The 19,441-nt window shown below is 48.8% G+C and overlaps 1 protein-coding gene across 2 annotated transcripts; it reads right to left on the bottom strand.

Moving 5' to 3' along the window:
• Positions 1 to 324: 324 nt before the first annotated feature.
• Positions 325 to 18,445, bottom strand: NKX2-2 (NK2 homeobox 2). 2 transcript variants are annotated; one of them, XM_038396187.2, is made up of 4 exons: positions 18,100 to 18,224; positions 8,895 to 9,575; positions 7,357 to 7,665; positions 325 to 631 (listed from the first exon to the last, which is right to left on the bottom strand). In XM_038396187.2, exons 2-4 carry the CDS (start codon positions 9,151 to 9,153, stop codon positions 507 to 509), a joined length of 693 nt encoding a protein of 230 aa, XP_038252115.1. In that variant the 5' UTR covers positions 9,154 to 9,575; positions 18,100 to 18,224; the 3' UTR covers positions 325 to 506. The 2 variants fall into 2 exon arrangements, with proteins under 2 accessions (XP_038252115.1, XP_038252114.1); XM_038396186.2 differs by lacking the exon at positions 325 to 631 and having other exon boundaries at positions 1,261 to 7,665; positions 18,100 to 18,445.
• Between the last annotated feature and the right edge of the window lie 996 nt (positions 18,446 to 19,441).

The raw sequence follows: 19,441 nt of genomic DNA on the forward strand, positions 1-19,441 counted from the left end.
CTGTCCCACACCTGGAACGTCCTGGGGAACTCCGCACTCGCGGGCGACACTTGCTGCTCATGCCTTAGCCAATTGCGCCACCCCGCGGACGGTCGCGGCATCGCCGCCCCACCCGCCAGTTGTTGACGTTCACGCTCAGAGCTAATCGGGTCGGTGTCAGAGTATGGAGCCAAACTCGCCGTTCTCCATAACCAGGGGTGGGGGGAAGCGACAACAAGCGACCCCCCCCCCACGGCTCAGAGCTCGTGGCAATGACCAGGCTGTGTCGGTCGGAGAGAGCATTTCATCTATGAGCCAAATCATCAGGCAAGCCAGCGTGGTGTGTGTGTTTTAATCGATGTTTAATAAAATGGCCTCACAGTTTGCTTTGTGCTAGAAGTTGACATTCAAGTGATGCGTCACATCATTCATGGGAATTTGAACTTTTTTTCAAACACAAAAATGAGTTGCCCTCGCCCTGGTTTCCCTAGCAGGAAGAATTCGTCGCTCGCTTTCCAGCTGTAATATTACCAGTCCTTTACCTTCCCTTTTGTAGGCCGCTGGCTAAAGATGACTTCATAATAGTAGATCACGGAACCGGTTGTCTTCCACCCATTTTGTGTTGTGTTTTGAATTGGGCACAAGGGGCAATCTGCAAGTAAAAAAGAGGCTGGCCATTTTCGAGTGGCGGCATGAGCTCCGGTCTCAAAGCCAGAGGGGTTTATGGTGTCAACCCAAAACCAAGCCAGTGGGATCACTGACCAGCTTTCATTCTTGTACCGCTTGGCTTTCCGGACCCAGAATGTGATTTCAAGTTAAAAAGTCTTCTCCTGGACCTCCACTCTGTTCTTTGCTGACCCCAGCAATCTTTGCTTGCCTCAATTTTGCCCTGTGTCTTCTTTCCATACACTACACCCCTACCTGTTTGTGGGCTGGAGCTCCTCCTAGCCCATCTGTCTCCCCCCTTCGCCCCCCATCAGGCCAGTTGCAATTTTAAAGCGATAGTATTTACATTCCCAGAGGTCCATAAGTCTGTTGCATGATGCACTTTTCGACCAGTCACTTTCTTCTGGTGGCATTTAGTATTGATCAGAAACAAGCATATGGTTATAGGCCTCTCATATTCTTCTATGCTATGTGTGTGTGGGAGCCAGCCAGCCATATATGCATACTAGAGGTATGTATACACACACACACAACCACAAATGTGTGTTTGTATATATATATATATATATATATATCTACAGAGAGAGAGAGAGAATGAGAATGAAAAAAAAAATACAAGATAAAGAAATCTATTGAGGATTGTGTGTTTTTTATTTACACCTCTAATATTTTTATGTAAAATAAACATACAGTTGGCACACACACCTTGCACATGGAGGAATACAGTCAAATCTCCCATATACACAGTGGCTGTGTGTCTGGTTTTAAAATCTAGCTGCTATTCAGCCAACAGAATCTGAAACTAGAGTCACACTTTAAAAACAGGAAGAGATCGGATTTTGTTTACAAACTCACACAGTTGGTCGGATTCTTCCATTAACAATCTGAGGGTTTTTTTAAAATCGGGGGGGGGGGTGGTGGTGCGGGGGGTACGCAAATGGAATAAACTGAAGTCTTCATTTGCTGGGGTGTGTGTGTGTGTGTGCTGATTTATGCTTGGCCACTCCTTTTTGAACACAATTGAGAGAGGAAATGGATTCAGACGATCAGGCTGCTGCCTTTAAACTTCTCTCTCTCTCTCTCTCTCTTTTTTTTGGCTGTGAGATTTTTTAAAGGTTGTTAAAAAACCCCAAACCACCTCTCGGAACTGGCGATGTTGTTCAATGGCAAATAAAGCCATTTATCATAAGGGCAGCTCAGAGCAGGAGGAGGGAAAAACCCCCAGCGACAGAAAGGAAGAACTTTGATGACCCCTTGTGGTTACAAAGTGCCATTACAATGATATTCCGGGCTGGGTTGTTCATTCCCCTCCTTCCTTAGGGGACCCCCCGGCTCCCGATCTAGTAATAACAGTGCCTAAAAATCGAAGTCTTCAAGGGGCGGGCGTGGGGGGGGGGGAAGCAATAAAAACTAGATTGTTTCCTTTGCAAGATAGCACCGGGTAGCGTGCGTGGTGGGGAGATCGCGGGGTTTATTTGCAGATAAAAGGATAAAAGGAGATGATCCATCGACACGGAGAGAGTGTCACTCTTATGAAGCCACAAGTGCATATTTCCGGATATAGTGCACACTACACTATCTAATACACACCGCCACTTCAGGCGTATCTGCCGCCTCGCGAGCTATTGTAGAGCGGGGGCCGTGTACTCTGGGCTGCGCTCCCCCCCCCCACACACACACAAACACAAACACACACAGCGTTTGCTTTCGTACCCTGCCCAAGCCATCCCTGGCTGATTCGGCCCCTTAATAAGGACAGCTGAGAATTGTTCGTATACTCGGTAAATATTGGATTAGCTTTTCATTGCCCAGCCCTCTTGAAAAGGCCCGAACGACCCACACCAGGTCTCAGCTAAGCCCAACAGTCAATAGGTAATGAAAGTAAGTTCTTTCCCTGGCTTAGAGGGGTTTCCACCTCATTACCAGGTTATCTGATTCTCCTAAATAGTTGTTCTATAGAAGAGAAGGGGGGGTGACTCAGACGAGCGAAAGGAGGGAAATTAACCCTAAAGCGCAGGCTTAACTATAATTTCCCTTGATTGGGTTGGAGTTGGGGGATTCATCCCGCATGCTCGCCTTTTCTTTCCTGTCAGGCTCTGTTTTTCCAGCTCACCCACTGGAGGTGTAATGTGTCCCCCGTGTCTCCTACCAGTGGACGGGTGAAATATCTGTCTGGCCCACAATAGGCTACTTTGAAAGAGGCCAATTAACATTTCTTCGTGTGGATCTATTTCCAGATCGCTACAGTTTGTGCCTTACTCAACACAAAGCCAAAAAAACCCCCTTCCCAACACATCCCGCATGGCGTAAGAAATCCGTCCGTTTCCCCTTCACAATATCACCCAAACCAAACTAGGAATTGCAGAGTTTGTGTGGGCGTGTTACCACTCAAATACAGAGAAACAGTCTGGTCGGTGTATGAATTGAGTTAATATTTTAGCCAAAATCCTTTATTTATTGTATTTTATTTTTTTGTTTTCTTGTGTTCTTTTAAAAAATAAATAAATCAAAGTTAGCCCATTCAGTTGTTTGCGCCCATCCTGTTTGCATTTAGCTCCTTGGATGTTTCATTAATTTTCTAATAGCCCAAGCTACTCTCCGGAGCGATGGGGGGATAGTACGTCGTTAGTGGTACGCGGTAAGTACAAGGATAGTACTTGGTAAGAGGCAAGAACTCCAGGTAAAGGAAGGAAGCCAGGTATGGTGGCCCTGGTGGAGATAGTTAATCGCCAGCACCCTCGCCCCAACCAGAGAAAGCCTTCCAGAGAAAGGGCCGGGATGGCGACTTCTCAAACTCGCCTGCCTGGAACAAGGAAGCACTATCACAAGAAAGGGACAGTTCTCTGGAAGAGAACAAAAAGTGGTCAGTCCGCAGCGTTCTCCAGTTGCGCACGGAGGGAAAAGCCTGCATAACATTACACCCCCTTGTGAATGAAACCTTGTTCTCCCGGCAGAGGGGAAAAAACCAGCTCAGCAACCCGAAGGCAGCGGAACTACAATTCTGATCGGGGTGCATCGACTGCCATTTGATTTCATTTTTATGGGCGAGATTTGTTTAGGCCCCGTGCAGATGCAGGAATTTAATTTCCTGTGAAATGAGAGACAAACTTGTCAGTGGGGCTGGAGAAAAGGAGGCCCTGTTATCCTTCAAAGAAGAGAGGGGGGGGGGTTTTCCCCCTCCCCCCCTTCTCTCTCTCCCCCAGAATAGATATAGCACGAATTTTTAATTCGTCTTCCTTTCACAGACAACAATACAGGGTTTGAAAGCAGGACACAATTTGGGTTTTGTGAGGGTCAGCCCAGCTGGCCATATGGAATACAGCATGTACAACATGGGGGACAATGGCTCCAAGTGACAGCCAGAACAAAACCCAAGGATACTTCTCCCTGACTCGGGGATGCACCGCTCCTGATAAACGAATTGAATGGCACTACAAAGAACAGGGGGAGGATGGGGGAGGCCAGCACTGTCTCTCTCTCTCTCTCTCTTTCCCCCTACCCCATCTCCTCTGGGTTATCTCTTTCTCTCTGCCCTCCTTAATATGTACGCCTCTAACATCCTTAACGACCAGCCTCCCGCATTGTGCTGTTTTGTGGTGGCTACTGTATATTGTGCAAAGATAGACTGCGCAAAACTGCCCCAGCGGCGTGTGAAATATAAGGCCACGGGGGAGGGCCACTCAACTGGCTTGATAGACTTAATAGGGGCCAAGCCGAAAGTGACTGTTTCCCTCCCACTCGCTCTGCGCGGCTGGTGGAATTAGAAGAGGGGAAAGTGTCGGTCCCTGTAACGTGGGTTCCTTTCTTCAGACGCCACCGAAATCTGTTTTCACTTCACGGAGAGCTCGGCCCCGCCTGGCTATCGAGATGGCAAAAAAATAAATACTCAGACCCCCTGTTTGCAACAAAACGCTGCCACGACTTATGTATTTAGATCTCTCTCGCTTTGCTCATAACTATCAACTTCAACGATAGATCCGGCCACTGCAGAGCCGCGACTTGCCGTTTGCCAGCCAAGCTGTTGATGATTGCCCTCGGCTTTGAGGAAACCCGGCCTCATTTCTTGGTGTGTGTGTGTGTGTGTGTGTGTGTATGGGCGGGGGGGGGTTCGTGTGGAATAAAGTTTCATCTGAAGCAAAACCAAAAACAACCCCCCGCCCCCGCTCTGTGATTGCCTCCTGCTTGTCACGACAATTCAACATTCAGTGGGAAGCGACTAAATCCGGGAAGAATTTAAACTGGTGTCAACTTTGCGCCTTAGTTTGGTAAGACACCATTGCAAGAAACGGCCATCACATCTGGGACGGCAGTCCTGAAGCAGATCCGCGCACGGCTAGAAGATCTCCTCCCCCCCCCCCCCCCCAGCACTGTCCACGCAGAGCTATGGGTCCCGCCGATTTTGTTACAGATAATCATGTTTGCGCGAGATATTGAATTAAATCTGACCATCAACAAGAGCTCGGCTGGTAATTCAGTGGGGACGGTTTAATTTGCTTTTCCTGTTCCGAGCCCCCCCCCCCCGCCCCTGCTGTTTGTCCAGTTTACAGCAAGAGAGACAGTTTCAGAAACGGAGAAGAATTTCAATAGCATGGTTGGAAAGAAGCCTCTCTACCCAGGACGGAGGGGCCAATTCATTTTGGGTCAACTCCAAACATATTGGAGTATGTGTGAGCCTAAAACCGTGTGTGTGTGCATATATTATATACAAGGGAGAGAGACAGAGAGAACAGAGGCACGAAGTGTATACCTATGGTTCTATATGTACACACACGCATAACACACACACTCGCTTTCCAGCTGGATCTGTGTGTTTTTTAAACGCATATTCTAAAATGATCATCTAAATAGCCAGAGGAAGTTTTCCTTTAAAACACGCCTTAGACAAACTTTCCTACACAAGCCCACCGCCTTTGGAGAACTCCCCCTATGTCGCGGCACCCCACAAATTCCCAATACGTGTTATCACACGCAGAAGGGGATCTCCAGGGAGCCAGTCGCCCGGACGGAGATGACAAATTCCGTTTGGTTAAAACAGCTTTTAGGGAAAACTTTACATTGCAAATCCGACCGCGTTTAGGGAGAGCCCCGTGTGCCCCACGACTTGCCCCAAAGCGTTATCTGCCCGCAGGAGCAGAAAGGGGGTATAAACGCATCCCCCAGCCTATACCCCCCTCTCGCCCCCCATCAGCCGCCTATCTACCATTGCCGGCTAAAGGAGGACTTACAAGTCTCCGGGCTCACCCCGCTTAGATCAACCCCCGAGCAAAGGCAGGCCATTGAGACGAGACTGGAATCAAAAGCCCCTCCGCTGAAGGGGCACTCTTACGTTTAAGTGAGTGGTGGGGCTTATTTTTTCATTTCCACAAAGTCACTACTCCAGCGCCTTTGTCTCTCCAGGAGACACAATGAGGCAGAACGCAGAAGAAGAAGAGGAAGAAAGATATCTGATCCGTTGCAGAAAGTTTGGGCAGGGTGATTAAAGTTTCCCTAAAAGTTCTAAGAGGGGCGAAACTCCGCCGAGCTGTTGCCCGGGAATTTGCCGCAGGCCAAGCACGGATTTCCGACGGAAGGTTTCATCATTCCCAATAAAACAACTGGCACCAGAAGAAGATCTCATTGATCAGATAACCAGGCGAGGCAGGCTCCCCCCCCCCCCACAGGATCCCCCCGGTCCTTGTAGCTTCAAAGTGAGGGGTTTGCAGGTATCCCGTGGTAGCCACAAAGTCAAACAAAAACGTTCTTTTGTTGTTGGGTTGGTTTTTTTTAAACAGCATTTTTATTAAAATTCCTATAAAAAAATGGAAACCCTCCCTGTAGCGCCTCCCCCCACCCCCCCGGGTTTATACACATCGAGGAGCTGGAGATATTTCTATGGAGAGGATCCAAACATTTCTTCTCCGTCTCCAGTTTCTTTGCTTGTTTAATATTTGGGAAATCTTTGCACCCAACCAAAAGAATAAAATAAAATAAAATAAACCGCCCTGGCTGTCACTTATGGCAACAATAACCACACATATTTACAAAAAAAAATTTTTTTTTTGCTAATAGTTGTCAGAATTTATACACGGCCATAAATAAGTAAAGGTTCATATAAAAAGGGAGATCAAATTCTCTAGTTTTAAAGTGTCCTCCACTTGTTTTATATACGACTGACAACAGCTGTACAGCACACAAAACGTACTTTACGAAATCACAAGCGCATACGGATTCATTCTTATTACTAGTAAGATTTTTATTCTTAGTTGTAGGTAGACAGGACCACTTTGCATGGCGCAAAAATCTCTGTAAACATGGCGCACAAAAACAACCCCCCAAAAGAAACAAATCGAACCCCCCAAAAGGAGGAAAAATAGGAGAGGGGGAAAATGCACCATCATTAATAATAATAATTAATATTCATATTGTCCCCCCCCACCCCGAGGTTTGATTTTGGAGCCTCAGTTTCTTTTCTCGGCAATGTTCACCAAGTCCATTGTTGGGCTTGCACCAAATGATGCGCTGTCGGGTACTGGGGGTTGCTGGCGGAGCTGTACTGGGCGTTATATTGCATATGCTGAAGCGATTGGGCGCTATAGGCGGAGAAGGGGATCCCAGCCTGGAAAGTGGCCGCGGCTAAGTCCTGAGCTTTGAGCGTGTGGCAGGGTTTGCCGTCCCTGACTAAGACGGGCACTGCTACCCGGCGTGGGGAGGGGAGAGGAGTCACTTCCATACCTTTCTCAGCCCGGGCCCTCTTCATCTTGTACCGGTGGTTCTGAAACCAGATCTTCACCTGGGTGGGCGTGAGACGGATGAGGCTGGCCAGGTGCTCCCGCTCGGGGGCGGACAGGTACCGCTGCTGTCGGAACCGTCTCTCCAGCTCGTAGGTCTGTGCCTTGGAGAAGAGCACCCTCCTCTTCCTCTTCTTGCCGGAGTCGCCGGCGCTGGCCGTGTCCTTGTCGTTGTCCGGGGATTCGTCGGCCGAGGGGTCGGGGGATTTGGTGGAGGAGTCGTGCTGGGAGTTGCTGGAGGCCAGCCCGTGCACTGCAGAAAGGCCACCGAGAGCATAAGTCAGAGGGGTGCTGCCGGGGGACGGGGGGTCCCCGCCCGGGGGCACCTGCGGCTCTGCTCTCTACCCTCCCCTGCTCCAGCCGGGAAATATAGCGAAATCGCCCTCGCTTTCTCTACCGTGGGGAGGCAATCTCCCCAGGGGGGCACCAGCTACCCCCCAAACCCCGCTTGGGCTGAGGGAGCATGGCTTTCCCCGAAAGAAAAATGAACCCCTCGAGGAATAGGCAGTTGCCTCCTACACTCCACCAGAGCAGCAAAGAGCGGAGGAAAAGTAAACGACGACACACAACACACTATGCCCACGTATGTTCCCAATGATATGGCCATCTGCGACACACGTGTGTATCTGTACAGCTATCAACATACATGAATACATGGAGATGGGAGTTTTATATTATATAGATTGTGAAAATGAATATATTTATTTATACCCTCACTTTCATAATTACACACACTTTTAGATACATGTAGACATTCATGCGCATGTCTACAGATCTATTCATCCGTCGGTCTGTATGCACATTACAATATAGCCACATCGATCCGGATCACAAATTCCTCTATTCCTCACCTAATGTTGCATCTATTGGACTTTGGACCTCAAGCGATTTGCTGGGGGAGGGGGAAGGGTACGTGGATTGATTTTTAAAGGATAATTTAACAGTCCCTTCATTGATCCCCACAGCCGCCCGACCATTGAGACATTTCTGAACTGTCTACACCGAAGCGATCCAAAATTGCCACACAAGGCTCGCTCTGTTTGATTTAGCAAACTCGGTTCGTGCTATTTTTAGATCGCTGGAGGTGACTTTTGCTTTTCTTTCCCTAGGCTGGGTTGATTTATTTCTCTCTCATTCTAAAAAATAAATAAATAAAAATACCCCCCCCCCCCTTGGGGAAAGAAGAGGCTTCCAAAACCTTGCTTTTTATACCAATCGAATCAAAACCAAAGAAATCCCTGCAGCTAGTTTGACTCCGGAGAGCCTGGTAAAACAACCACCACCACACAGGGTAAATCGGAGCGCTAATGCTTCCCGTAATAGCTATTAGGAAGAGATCACAGATAGGTTTATTATATGGTATTAATTATTAATTATTATTATTATTATTGAAGAATGCATGTTAGAGGCTGCGGTGCGGAACGGATCAATCACAAGACAATGCAGACGGTACATGGAATCAATGCAAGTTTCACTACTCACAGGAATACTGGATGCTTTCCGTGCTGGCCAGCCAACGCGTATAGGGATTATCACTGCTATCATAGAAAGGGTTTTTCAAAGGCAGAGTCTGAACCCCCTCCAGTGGGTTTTGCCCCAGCACTCCGGATTTCTTGGGTGGCTCCGACCCCTCGTTCTCTTCATCCGCTCCTTCAACGAGGGATCCCTCTTCATCATTGGTGTCAGGGAGATCTAGGATGTCCTTTACAGAAAACCCCGTCTTTGTGTTGGTCAAAGACATATTCTGGCCAAATTTATGCAGGAAAGTTGAAGCACCAGTTTGTCAATTCGCTGTTGCACAAACCACACGCACCCCACAAACACCCCAGGAAGAGGGGAGGGTGTGTGTATGTTGCGGGGGGGGGGGTTAAGAATAAAAAATAACGAAGGCTGGGTGTTGGGGGAGACGCGGGGGGGCGAGGAAAAATCAGCTGCGATATAGATAGATAGTTTACTGCCTTGCTCTGCTGCAGAGGGGGGAAAAAAATCACGGAGCACAAGTGGCAACTGGCTTCTGAAATAGTTTGTAACTCCAGGAAAAATGCCAAAGTGCGTTTACTTCAGGGTCTCGTTTAAACACACGGATCTGCTGCCTGCTGCTTGAAAAAAACTAGCCATTGCTGGAGAGAGCAGTCCATATAAGGTTGGTCTCCACATATGAACCTGCAGAGAGGAGGGAAAAAAATACATTAAAAACGCCAAAGGTTGGCCACGTGTGGGCGGGTGCTAGGAGTCAAGTGGATGAAGACAGTGTTTGCAGATGTGAAATTGCGGGGTTTGGGGGAGATTGGAGTCTCCACCATTGGTTCTGTAGCACATGATGAGTGGTATAACGTGTCAATTAATTACAAAGATAGGGAGGGCCTTTCTACACGGTATTTACATACAAAGGAGCTCCAAGGAGCCTGATATTCCACATACTTGAAAGTACGTTTTAAACAAATTGCTTCGGGAAAAAAAAAGTTTGCATTCATTGTCACTCTGCACTGATATAAACTGCTTTGTAGCAGGCTGGAAAATTGACTATTTACAGCGAGTGACTTTAAAAGGAAATCTATTCCAATTATTGGTTGTCACCTAAACAAGATGGCAAGAGACCAACTTGTGCAAACCTCCTAGGTCAATATTTTGGTTGAGGCTTAAGGCTGAGTACTATAAATTAAACAGCAAGTAATTGATTCTAGTGTGCTCCGAAATCAGCCAAACTGGCAATACATGTAATCAATCGGTACCCAGGCAGGCTCTGACGATTTCGGTGTGTTGTTTGCAGAGAACTAATTTGTTTCTCTCTCTCTTCTCCCCAGCAAGATCGCTTGCTAATTTGGATGGATGTGCAGCATTTAGAGGTAGGACTTAGAAAGGGAATGCAGCCAGATGTTTAATTTAGGTTTTGAATTTGGAGGGTTGTTTTTAATAAGACATTTAATAAGTGGGTCTCTCTCACAGCCATTTGCAGACACATATATTATAGAGGCGTATGAATAGCAGCGTCCGCGTTTTGAAAATCCTCCTTTCAAAATAGCAACGCTACATAACACCCACCTATCCGTGCGTCTATAACACTTTCTTATTGCGGCTTTATTTCACATTTCACGTCCAATCCCCCCTCCCGCCCCGCCTTAAAAGTCCGTGGGCGCCCCGATTCCACGGGGAACATAGGAAACAGCTAATCGAAGCCGTTTTAGAAAATTCTCCATGGGCGCATTCCCCAAGTCTCCGGTCCACACAGGGGTGCTCCGCTTTTCCCCTCGCTTCGCTTCGCGCTAGCGCAGGACTTTGTTCAGCTGGGAGGAGTTCATGGTCCGGAGCCCTGCCTTGGGTCTGTGCGGAGGGTCCTATTCTCTTTTTGACCTACTAAATGAACTATCCCAGTGCGCCTCCCCCTCCCTGCAGCTCCCTGGGACAGACACCGCTCTCTATTGTTTCTCTCTTGTGATATTGGGGTGGGGTTTTCGTGTGTGCTACATTTTGGACAAGCCAACTTGATGCCACGATCCTCGAGGAGTTCTGCCCTTTAAAGGGATCTCTGTGGGGTTTTTTTGGGAGGGAAGAATTAAAGATGGGGAATTAAAGGTGAGATTTGCAACTCCCCCCCGTTCCTCCCTCCTCACCACCCTTTTGGGGATGACCAGAGGATAGAAGTTGCCTTGACTTTCCCTCCCAAGAACTGGGCATGTTTCAAGGAGGTGCTGGGGCAGAAGGGGCACCGCAATTTATTATTGTTGGTCAGTTTATTTTGCTGTCCCTCACCCTGCCTCCCATCGAGTATGTGATGTGGGTGACAATGCCTTAGGGTTTTAGCAAGGCCCTGAGCGCATCATGGGTGGTCGGACCCGGGCAAACACAAATACAAACCGATTGCTAAGCTGCGGACAAAGGGCGAAATGTAGACAAATGTCCGGCTTCTGTTGGAAGCTTTTGTCCGAGCTCAGTTTTTGCATTTATTTCAGGGACGAAATAATACATGATTGAAGCCCTCTTTCAATGTGTTCTAACTGTTTGGAATAAATCGGAGGTTGTTGCTAGTTGTCATGGCATTCAACTGCTTTCAATGGACTATCTCTTCATTCATTTCGGAATCCTTCCACAATATTAAGGAAACTCCTTCATGTTGATGCTCACTGACTCTTCTTTCCTCTGCATTGGAGGTGTTCTCTCTCTCTCTCTCTCTCTCTCTCTTTTAATTTTGAAAAAAAAAATTCAATCCAGGACTAACCCTGTATTTATTTCTTGATCACTTTTCCTTAGCCATCTAGGAAACGGAGTAAAACAAACAAAGTGAGAGGATTACGTGTGTGTGAAAATTATGTCGTTCATAATACAAACAGCAAGAGCTCTGTGGACCCAACAGCTAGGACTCAATAAAAGAAACCACCTCCGATGATGATAAGCCCACAGTGCAAGAATTCAAGTCATCACGACCGCGCAGGCTTTGCGTGGCAAAGAAAAACCAAAATCGAAGGTGGAAGATGAATTAACAGCACAATATTTGTAGTGTAGCAGAGTGTTGCAAAGTTTTCTTGTTGCGGGTGGGGGAGGAAGATAAATGAATTGTAGAGAATTTCCTCTGGGGAAGACTAAACAACTGAAAGTGGCCATGCTAACTAAAGATTTCTAATAAGAAAATCAGGAGTAAATAGGTCCTGTGAGATCTGATCAATATGAAACCAGCTAGACACCACACACAAGCTCACTCACTCACTCTGTGATGAACCTGTTGTCTCCGTTCCCGCAGACCACCTGATAGGTAAATATTTTCCTAAGGGAAAACCAGGGCTCCTGGACCATTAATCACGCTGCAGTTAGCCAATGGTCCATTGAGAAGCACACACCGACTGAACAGCACAGTTGGACTGTGACCAGCTAGTCTCCTTTGTACACAAAGACCTGCCATAAAAGTCATAATTTTGTCCTTCACCCCCGCCTCCGTATTGAACACTTAGTCCAACTTAGAAACACAGCTCCAGACAAGTTCCCACAACTATGGTGGAATCACGTGAGTAAAAAGCAAACCCAGTTTCCCGATTGTTTAACAGGGTCAGTTTCAGGATCTAAGGGGGCTGGAAGGAGCGTGTGTTAATCTGCGTTGTCTCTTCCAGTCTCCCCCTCGCTCTCCCTTCTGGGTCTACATTTTGCTTTCTCATCGGGGCTGCTTTGAGGCACATGTGTAACCGCGTCCAAATCCAAACTGTGTGTGGGTTGTGGCAAACGACTGCGCAACCCAACTTCGGAGAACCCCCTTTTTGAGACAGAGACCCCCAAATAGAAGCATGCTCCAGCGAGAGAGAAGTCCCTTATTTCAGAGAACAAAACTGGCTTTAATGAGGGTACAAAGAGGAATCGCTTGTTCCCCCTCGCCAGAAGAGCCCCTGGCCCACACAACAGGTGTGTGGTCCATAGGAGTAAGGTTTACAAACTGGCCTGCTGCGGATGATGACGTGACTAGGTGATGAAATAGACACACCGCATTGGGGTGGATTCTGTGTAAAGATAACTATCGCCTAGATCAATCTAGGTGCTCCACAGAAGGCTTATTTAAAGACAGTCTTTCCCAGCTCTGATTTAATAATTGTGTGTGGACGCTTGATCCGCATTGCATCTTCTTCTAACCTTTATCGCTTTGCTTTCGGTTCCCTTGTCCGATTTTTGTAAATATCCCCCCTGAATTTCTTACACTTTGTTCCCTTTTAACTGGATCCTTCCTTTGCCCTCTTCCCCATTATATTTTGGGCTGACCCTCCAGTTCTTACTCTGGTTCTAGGTGAGAGGGCCAGGCAGTGTGAACGGCCAAGGTGCGTCGGGAAGGCACGATGGTTGGAAAGACGCAGGGAGACCTGCGCATGGGTGAGATAAATCCCCCACCTTCCCCCAGTGGAGTGGTTCGCCTAACCCGGAATTGTGTTTCTAAACATCGGATGGCTCATTTCTGGGATTTTTAATAATCAGATTTAGGACCGACACTGGCGCCAGAGAGGCATTTCGGGAAAATCGCATCAATATCTAGATTCCTGTCCGTGTCCTGCTGGCATTAGTAGCGTGGGTAACTTGGGGAGGTCACTTGCAATATTATCTCTACTGATTAAGAGTCAATCGATCAGCAAATCCTAATCAAAAAAAATTCCAGGTATTGATAGATAAACAGACACACGCAACAAAACCTCGCAAAGCGTCCGTCAAATTGCCTTGCCGCAAAGCCTTCGGCCAACCCTGAAAAACCGAGCGAGCGCTGACCCCGCTGCTTAGAAATGCTGGAATGCTCCTCCAGACAGATCCTGCTGAATTTAAGCCCCGGAATTATAGGATGGAGGGGTTATTTGAACAGCCGAACAAGAGGCTGAAAAGGAGAGGTACGTGTACACAGGATAAGTGGCGGCACTTCAGCACAAGTGCCCTCTAGGAGTGGGGAAGTGTTTACCTGTTTACTTTTACAGGTAGCGCGCAACCACGAGGCTTTTTGCCTTTTCCACTCGTTTCTGGAATGCGGCCTCCTTGAACCCCCTCCCATAATGCTGCATCGCAGCCCCGGGAAGACATTTCAACAGCCGTAGCTTCCGCCGGTGCGGGGAGGAGAGGCAAAGAGCCACCTGCCCCGAATGAACGCGGCTGCACTCCGAAAACACAGGCATGCCTCTGCTAGGGTTAGCTTCCGCTCTCGGCCCCTGCGCCATGGGCAGAAAGGTGCGTTCGCACTTGCGAATTAAAGGGTGAATTTCTGTACCATGGCAGGACACGCCACACATGTGAGTGGCAAGCCAGGGACACGGCCAGGGCGGCGTGTTAAAACGTGTTTCCCCGTCTGTCAGCCCGCTCAGCTCCCCCAGTCTCCCAGAACCAGACAGCAAATCGTGGGTCTATTATCTAGAGCGAGCAAAAGAGATGGCTTGGCTTAAAGTGTCCTATAGAGACAAGGAACTAGCCAGTTAAAACAACTACTTGGCCTTGATAGTACAGAGCCGAATGAAGCGACATGCATTAGTTTTGCTAGTGGTCAGAAGGGTTTCTAGTCATTAAAAAGTACAAGGTCTCTCCATTTATTTTAAGCCACTAATTTGTTTGACTTAATTTTCTCCTCTTGAATGAAAAGGTGTTTAACAGAAGTCCCTTTTTTCTCCCGGTACAGTATATGGGGCTGACCTCTAACCCATCACAACATCCCATCTCAGATAACAGCCTTCAAGTGGATTAGTTTATTGTTTGATTAGAGCAAAGGTGCAAGAAATTGTTTTCATTCACTCCAGACAAACAAACCATATTGCACCTTAACGCTCTGGTGAGGATTAGTGAAGCTGACACAAAGCCTTTGTTCGAGGAGAAGGTTTATTTTATCTTTGGTTTGATACTCTTAGATAGAAGACACTTGAAATCAATGGGAAAGGAAAATATAGCCCCGTCTACTTCTGATAATTCTTATGAAGAGATTCACCTTCGAAAGATGCCAGGAAACAATACAGGTTTTGTTTTATAATGTTGCGGGGGGGGGGGGGGGGAGGAGAGATGTATCCGTAAGAGGTATCATCTTTTGTTGTTGATTAAAAAAAAAATGTAACAGACAAGAGCTCTTCCCCTGAATAGACAACTTAAAAACGCAGGGTTTCGGAGCCCAGAATTTTATAGCCTTATTATATATCTGAGCATACATCTACCTATGTATAAAAACCACATTTAAGTGGGCGGGCTACTTCGCTTGACACCAGTATTTCTGGTTATGTTTTGCAAAGCACTTTGCAAGGTCTAGGGCAATCAAGAGAGCGAACAATAAATAGCAGCCACTAAAACTCAGGTCTAAGCAACAAGAAAGGCGACTGAAAAAAAGACCTGCCCATGTGCAATCCTAGGTTGGAGGTTTAACAAAAATCAGGGTTTTCTTTTGCCTCTGAGATTGTAGAATAACGGAACATCACAACCCTTTAAATTGATTTTAAAAGGCTTTATTGATAATAATGGGGAAGGGTTAATGTTTCTGAAATTTCCTTCTCTTTTCATGGCTGGAGAAATTGCAGAAGCAAAGACTTTACCCGTGTTTTAAACATAGAAAAATACGCTCTGATCTGCCACAGCTCGTATTACCCTCCTCTGACAAGGAGTCAGAGAAATCTGCTATCCAGGCAGTGAAAATGCAATCTTCCCTTGCCTTTCTCATAGAGAAACAATTAAACCGTGTTCAGGACACAGGAATCTAAATGAGCTTTTCACGATTCTGATTATTCTTTGTGGTTTTTTTCCTCCCCCAAGCCCCAACTATGATAACACATTCTCAATTCACCATCAACCCCCCCCGGAATGGTAAAAGTGGAATAGAAATTAGCCCCCCCCCCCGTCCCGTGGGCTAATCGGTCACATTGTGGGTTATGTCAGACCCGAGGGCACATGTTAGGACTTTGATAAATGCACTTTAATGAGATCTTTGAAATATATTGCCAATACAAATCATAGGACATACAGACGCCTTGGCAGTGTGTTCCCGCAACTTACGGAAGCAAGAAGCCAGAAGATTTGTGCCTCGCGTGGCTTGCGACATTGGGAACCAGCTAGTTGCTGATTTTTTCTGTAAAAGCTTTAAGTCTAGCCCCGGGCGTATCCTTTCCGTTCCAGTCTATTATAACTGTTTTATTTGTAAGCCAAATGTTTGGTCCCCCCAAGCAAACCCTTCAGCTTTATTCGTTCGCATCTTTCTAATGATTAAACGTGTCCCAATAAGATTAAGCATTGTCAGCCTGTGTCAGAAGTGTTTTTTTCTTCCAAAGGGGGAAAAAAACCACCACCCCAACTCTGTCTGATAAGGGCAATTTGAATGCAGGAGATTTATAATTTCTTTATGAAATACGGTGCTGAAAGCACTTGCTTATCTGAATTTATTTGGTATATCTCTACCCCTTAGGTAGGACTTTTTTTTTTAAAGCCAGCCATTGATAATGATTTAAATATATAAAGCTTAAAAGGACGGATTGATTTTGAAACTGAAATTAATTTGAGGCACATTAAACGGAGCTCTTCGGTCCCGTTGAGTCTTGAAAGGAAAGGAGGAGATGGATTTGCGATTTTAAAATCGATTGCACATACGATTGATTGGAAAACCCAACTCCGAGGAAGAGCTGAGTTGCAGACCACAACAACCAACCACAACGACGCTGCTGCTCTGGGATGCAAACGCAAGGGTTAAACATGGACCAAAGCGTCTCGTAAAGTTAGCAAGGTGGAGATTTCAGAGTAGCAGCCGTGTTAGTCTGTATTCGCAAAAAGAAAAGGAGTACTTGTGGCACCTTAGAGACTAACAAATTTATTAGAGCATAAGCTTTCGTGAGCTACAGCTCACTTCATCGGATGCAATGAAATCAATAAAACCCCCCGCCCCCCCTCCCGTGCAAGAGGCAGAGCCAACCGAGTGCAAATTGTTACTTTTGAACCATTCCTGATCCTCTGGCGGACTCTACCGACTCTAGCGAGAAATGTCCCAGCAGCCGCTTCCCCACAAGGAAGGGAGTTGTAACCTACCGGCTTACCTTTCCTCCCCCGGACACCCCCAGCCCCACAGCTTTCAGGATGCCAAACCCACCCAGCCGCCTTGTGTCACGGGCTTTGCCGCGCTGTCGGGGCAGCAAAGGGAAAAAGAATAAGCGACCCCCCCCCCAGCAGCTGGGGCTGTGAAATTACCCACCCACGTTGAGTAACTGAGTGTGTGTGGGGGGGTGTCTGTGGGGAAGGGGGGTTCTGATCTCTCGAGTGTCTAGAGCAGGCAGGTAAATGACCTGAGGAGGTTCAGGGTTGGGGCTAAAGCAATCGCTAGCCGGGGCGCTTTGGATCGCCACCTTCCCTCTTGCAGCCCCGGCTGGTACCCCAGGACAAACGCGTCTTGCTGGCAGCTGAAGCAAGACCTGAGCGCAGCCCGACGGGGGTGAGACTGACACCCCCACGTTGCACCCTCCTGGGGCTGGGTAGCCTCCCCCATCCCCGGCCACGCCACCTCCGCCTCCCTCTTCCGCGGAATTCACAGGCAGCTGCTCACCTTTGCACTGCGCAAACCCAGGTAAAACTTTAACCGGCTCTGTGCGTGGGAAGGGGGCGGTGTGAAAGCGGCGGGGCTCGGGTGCAAACCGCTATGGCTCGATCCTCTGCCCCCCAGCAGCAGAACCCCCCCTTCCCCACCTGCTGCTTCCGGGCCAGGAGAGATCAGCGGCCGTTTCTACAAGATTGAGGGGGGGGGGGCGGGAAGGGGACGAACCCCCCTCCAAAAAAAAAAAAAAAGACCCCTGGGAAGCCAGCTAGTATCTTGCACCCAGGTGATCCAGCTTGGGGGACCATGTGCGAGGTCCCCCCCCCCCATACACACACCTCGTTTGGAGGACCCAGCGCCCCTGGAACAGCGATGTCTGTCCGACCAGCTCCCCAGCCACCTGTCCGTCCCTCCCTCCCGCTAGCTCGCCACCCATCTCGCCAGATAGCCACCGCTCCCCCCAGACAGCCACCTCCGCTCTCCACCCAGCGGGGCCGTGTAGACGCATCTTTCCCTCCCCAATCGCTGTGCCTTGCATTGAACAACCTCACCCCCAAGGCGAATCTAACCCCCCCCCCCGCATTTGCTGTACTTCGGGGCGCTGCCTAGACGCCCCCTCCCCGCCAAGTTGCCTCGAGCGGCCAGCACCCCTGCAGGCACCCGGCTCCCGCGCCAGGAGGAAGCGCAGCGGCTCACCTGGAGCGGCTCTGCGGTGGGCGAGGCGCTGGCGAGCTCCGAAGGCGCCGGTCTGCGGCGCCGGGGCCGGCGGGGGCCGCTTTATAGAGCCACGCGCGACGCCCCGGCCCGGCGGCCCCGCACATTGTCTCCGGCGGCGCTTCGCAGAGCCGGCCCCGTGGCCGCCTCGCCCGCCGCGGCTTGTTTCCCCTCCGCGGCGCGTGACGAAACAGTGGCCATATGGTCGGCGGCCGTAAACTGGGGGGGGGCGGGGGGGGGGAAGCGCAAACACGCCGGTTCCTGGAAGGCCCGGCTGCTCCCCAGCCGGCGGAATCGCGGCCGGCCTCCCGGGCTGGCCCCTTCCCACCCGGATCCCCGCAGAGCCGGCCGTCCGCGGCCAGGAGTTTGGCTCCTTTCCCCCACCCCCCCCGGCCCCATTGCCCACCTTGCATGTTGCCCCCTGTGCAATGTCCAACTCTCCCCCCCCCGCGGCCTCCCTCCAGCCCGGGCTGCCCTCCATAAATCGCTCCGTAGCTAAGACGCCGTAAAAACCAAAGAGCCAGATGTGGCACGTTATTTATGTGTGAAAGCCCGTTTACATTAGATAGGCTGATCCAAGCGCTGATAGCACCGGGTTTGCGAGAGATTAGAGCTGCCTTGTCCACCGGCGGCCCCAGCTGCAGCTCGCTTTGTTGGGGGGGGGGGGGGGCGGCGGGGAGGTGGGTGAGGGGTCGTGGTGAGTTTCCCTGGAGCTCAGGAATGAAAAGTGACCATCGTTTGCAATAGCCTCCTGCAAAAGGTAGAAGATGATTGTGTGTGTGTGTGTGTGCGTCTGCCACTGCTGGCAAGAAGGGCTTTCCTAGCCTGGGACCTCTCCTATCCCACCCCCTTAAGTAAATAATTTTGCTCTTTCTTTTTGCACACCAAGGAGCTAGATCCAAAAAACAACCACCACCCACACATTTATCAGGCCAGATCCTGCCACCTTTCCTCACCCTGAGTAGTATCTTATGCTGGGAGTAGTCCCTCCCACTGAAATCAGTGGGACTACTCAAGGAGTAAAAACAACAAAGAGTACTTGTGGCACCCTGGAGACTAATACATTTATTTGGGCATAAACTTTCATGGGCTAAAACCCACTTAAGGTGTCGTCAACAAGAGCAAGTGTGGCAGAATCAGGCACATGAGTGTTTTTTTTTAAAAAAATCCAAGGGTCTAAAACTGCAATTAACCCTTCCCTCCCACCACGCTCTGTAAACTTGATGAGCCAGATTGTGATCCCCATGAGTGAGCAGTTACTCATGAGAATACTCACTTGTGGGACTATGGCCTTCCTCTGTCCCACATCAGATTTTGCTGTGAC

Source organism: Dermochelys coriacea, chromosome 3 (assembly GCF_009764565.3).
Source record: "Dermochelys coriacea isolate rDerCor1 chromosome 3, rDerCor1.pri.v4, whole genome shotgun sequence".
Classification (NCBI taxonomy): Eukaryota; Metazoa; Chordata; order Testudines; family Dermochelyidae; genus Dermochelys; species Dermochelys coriacea.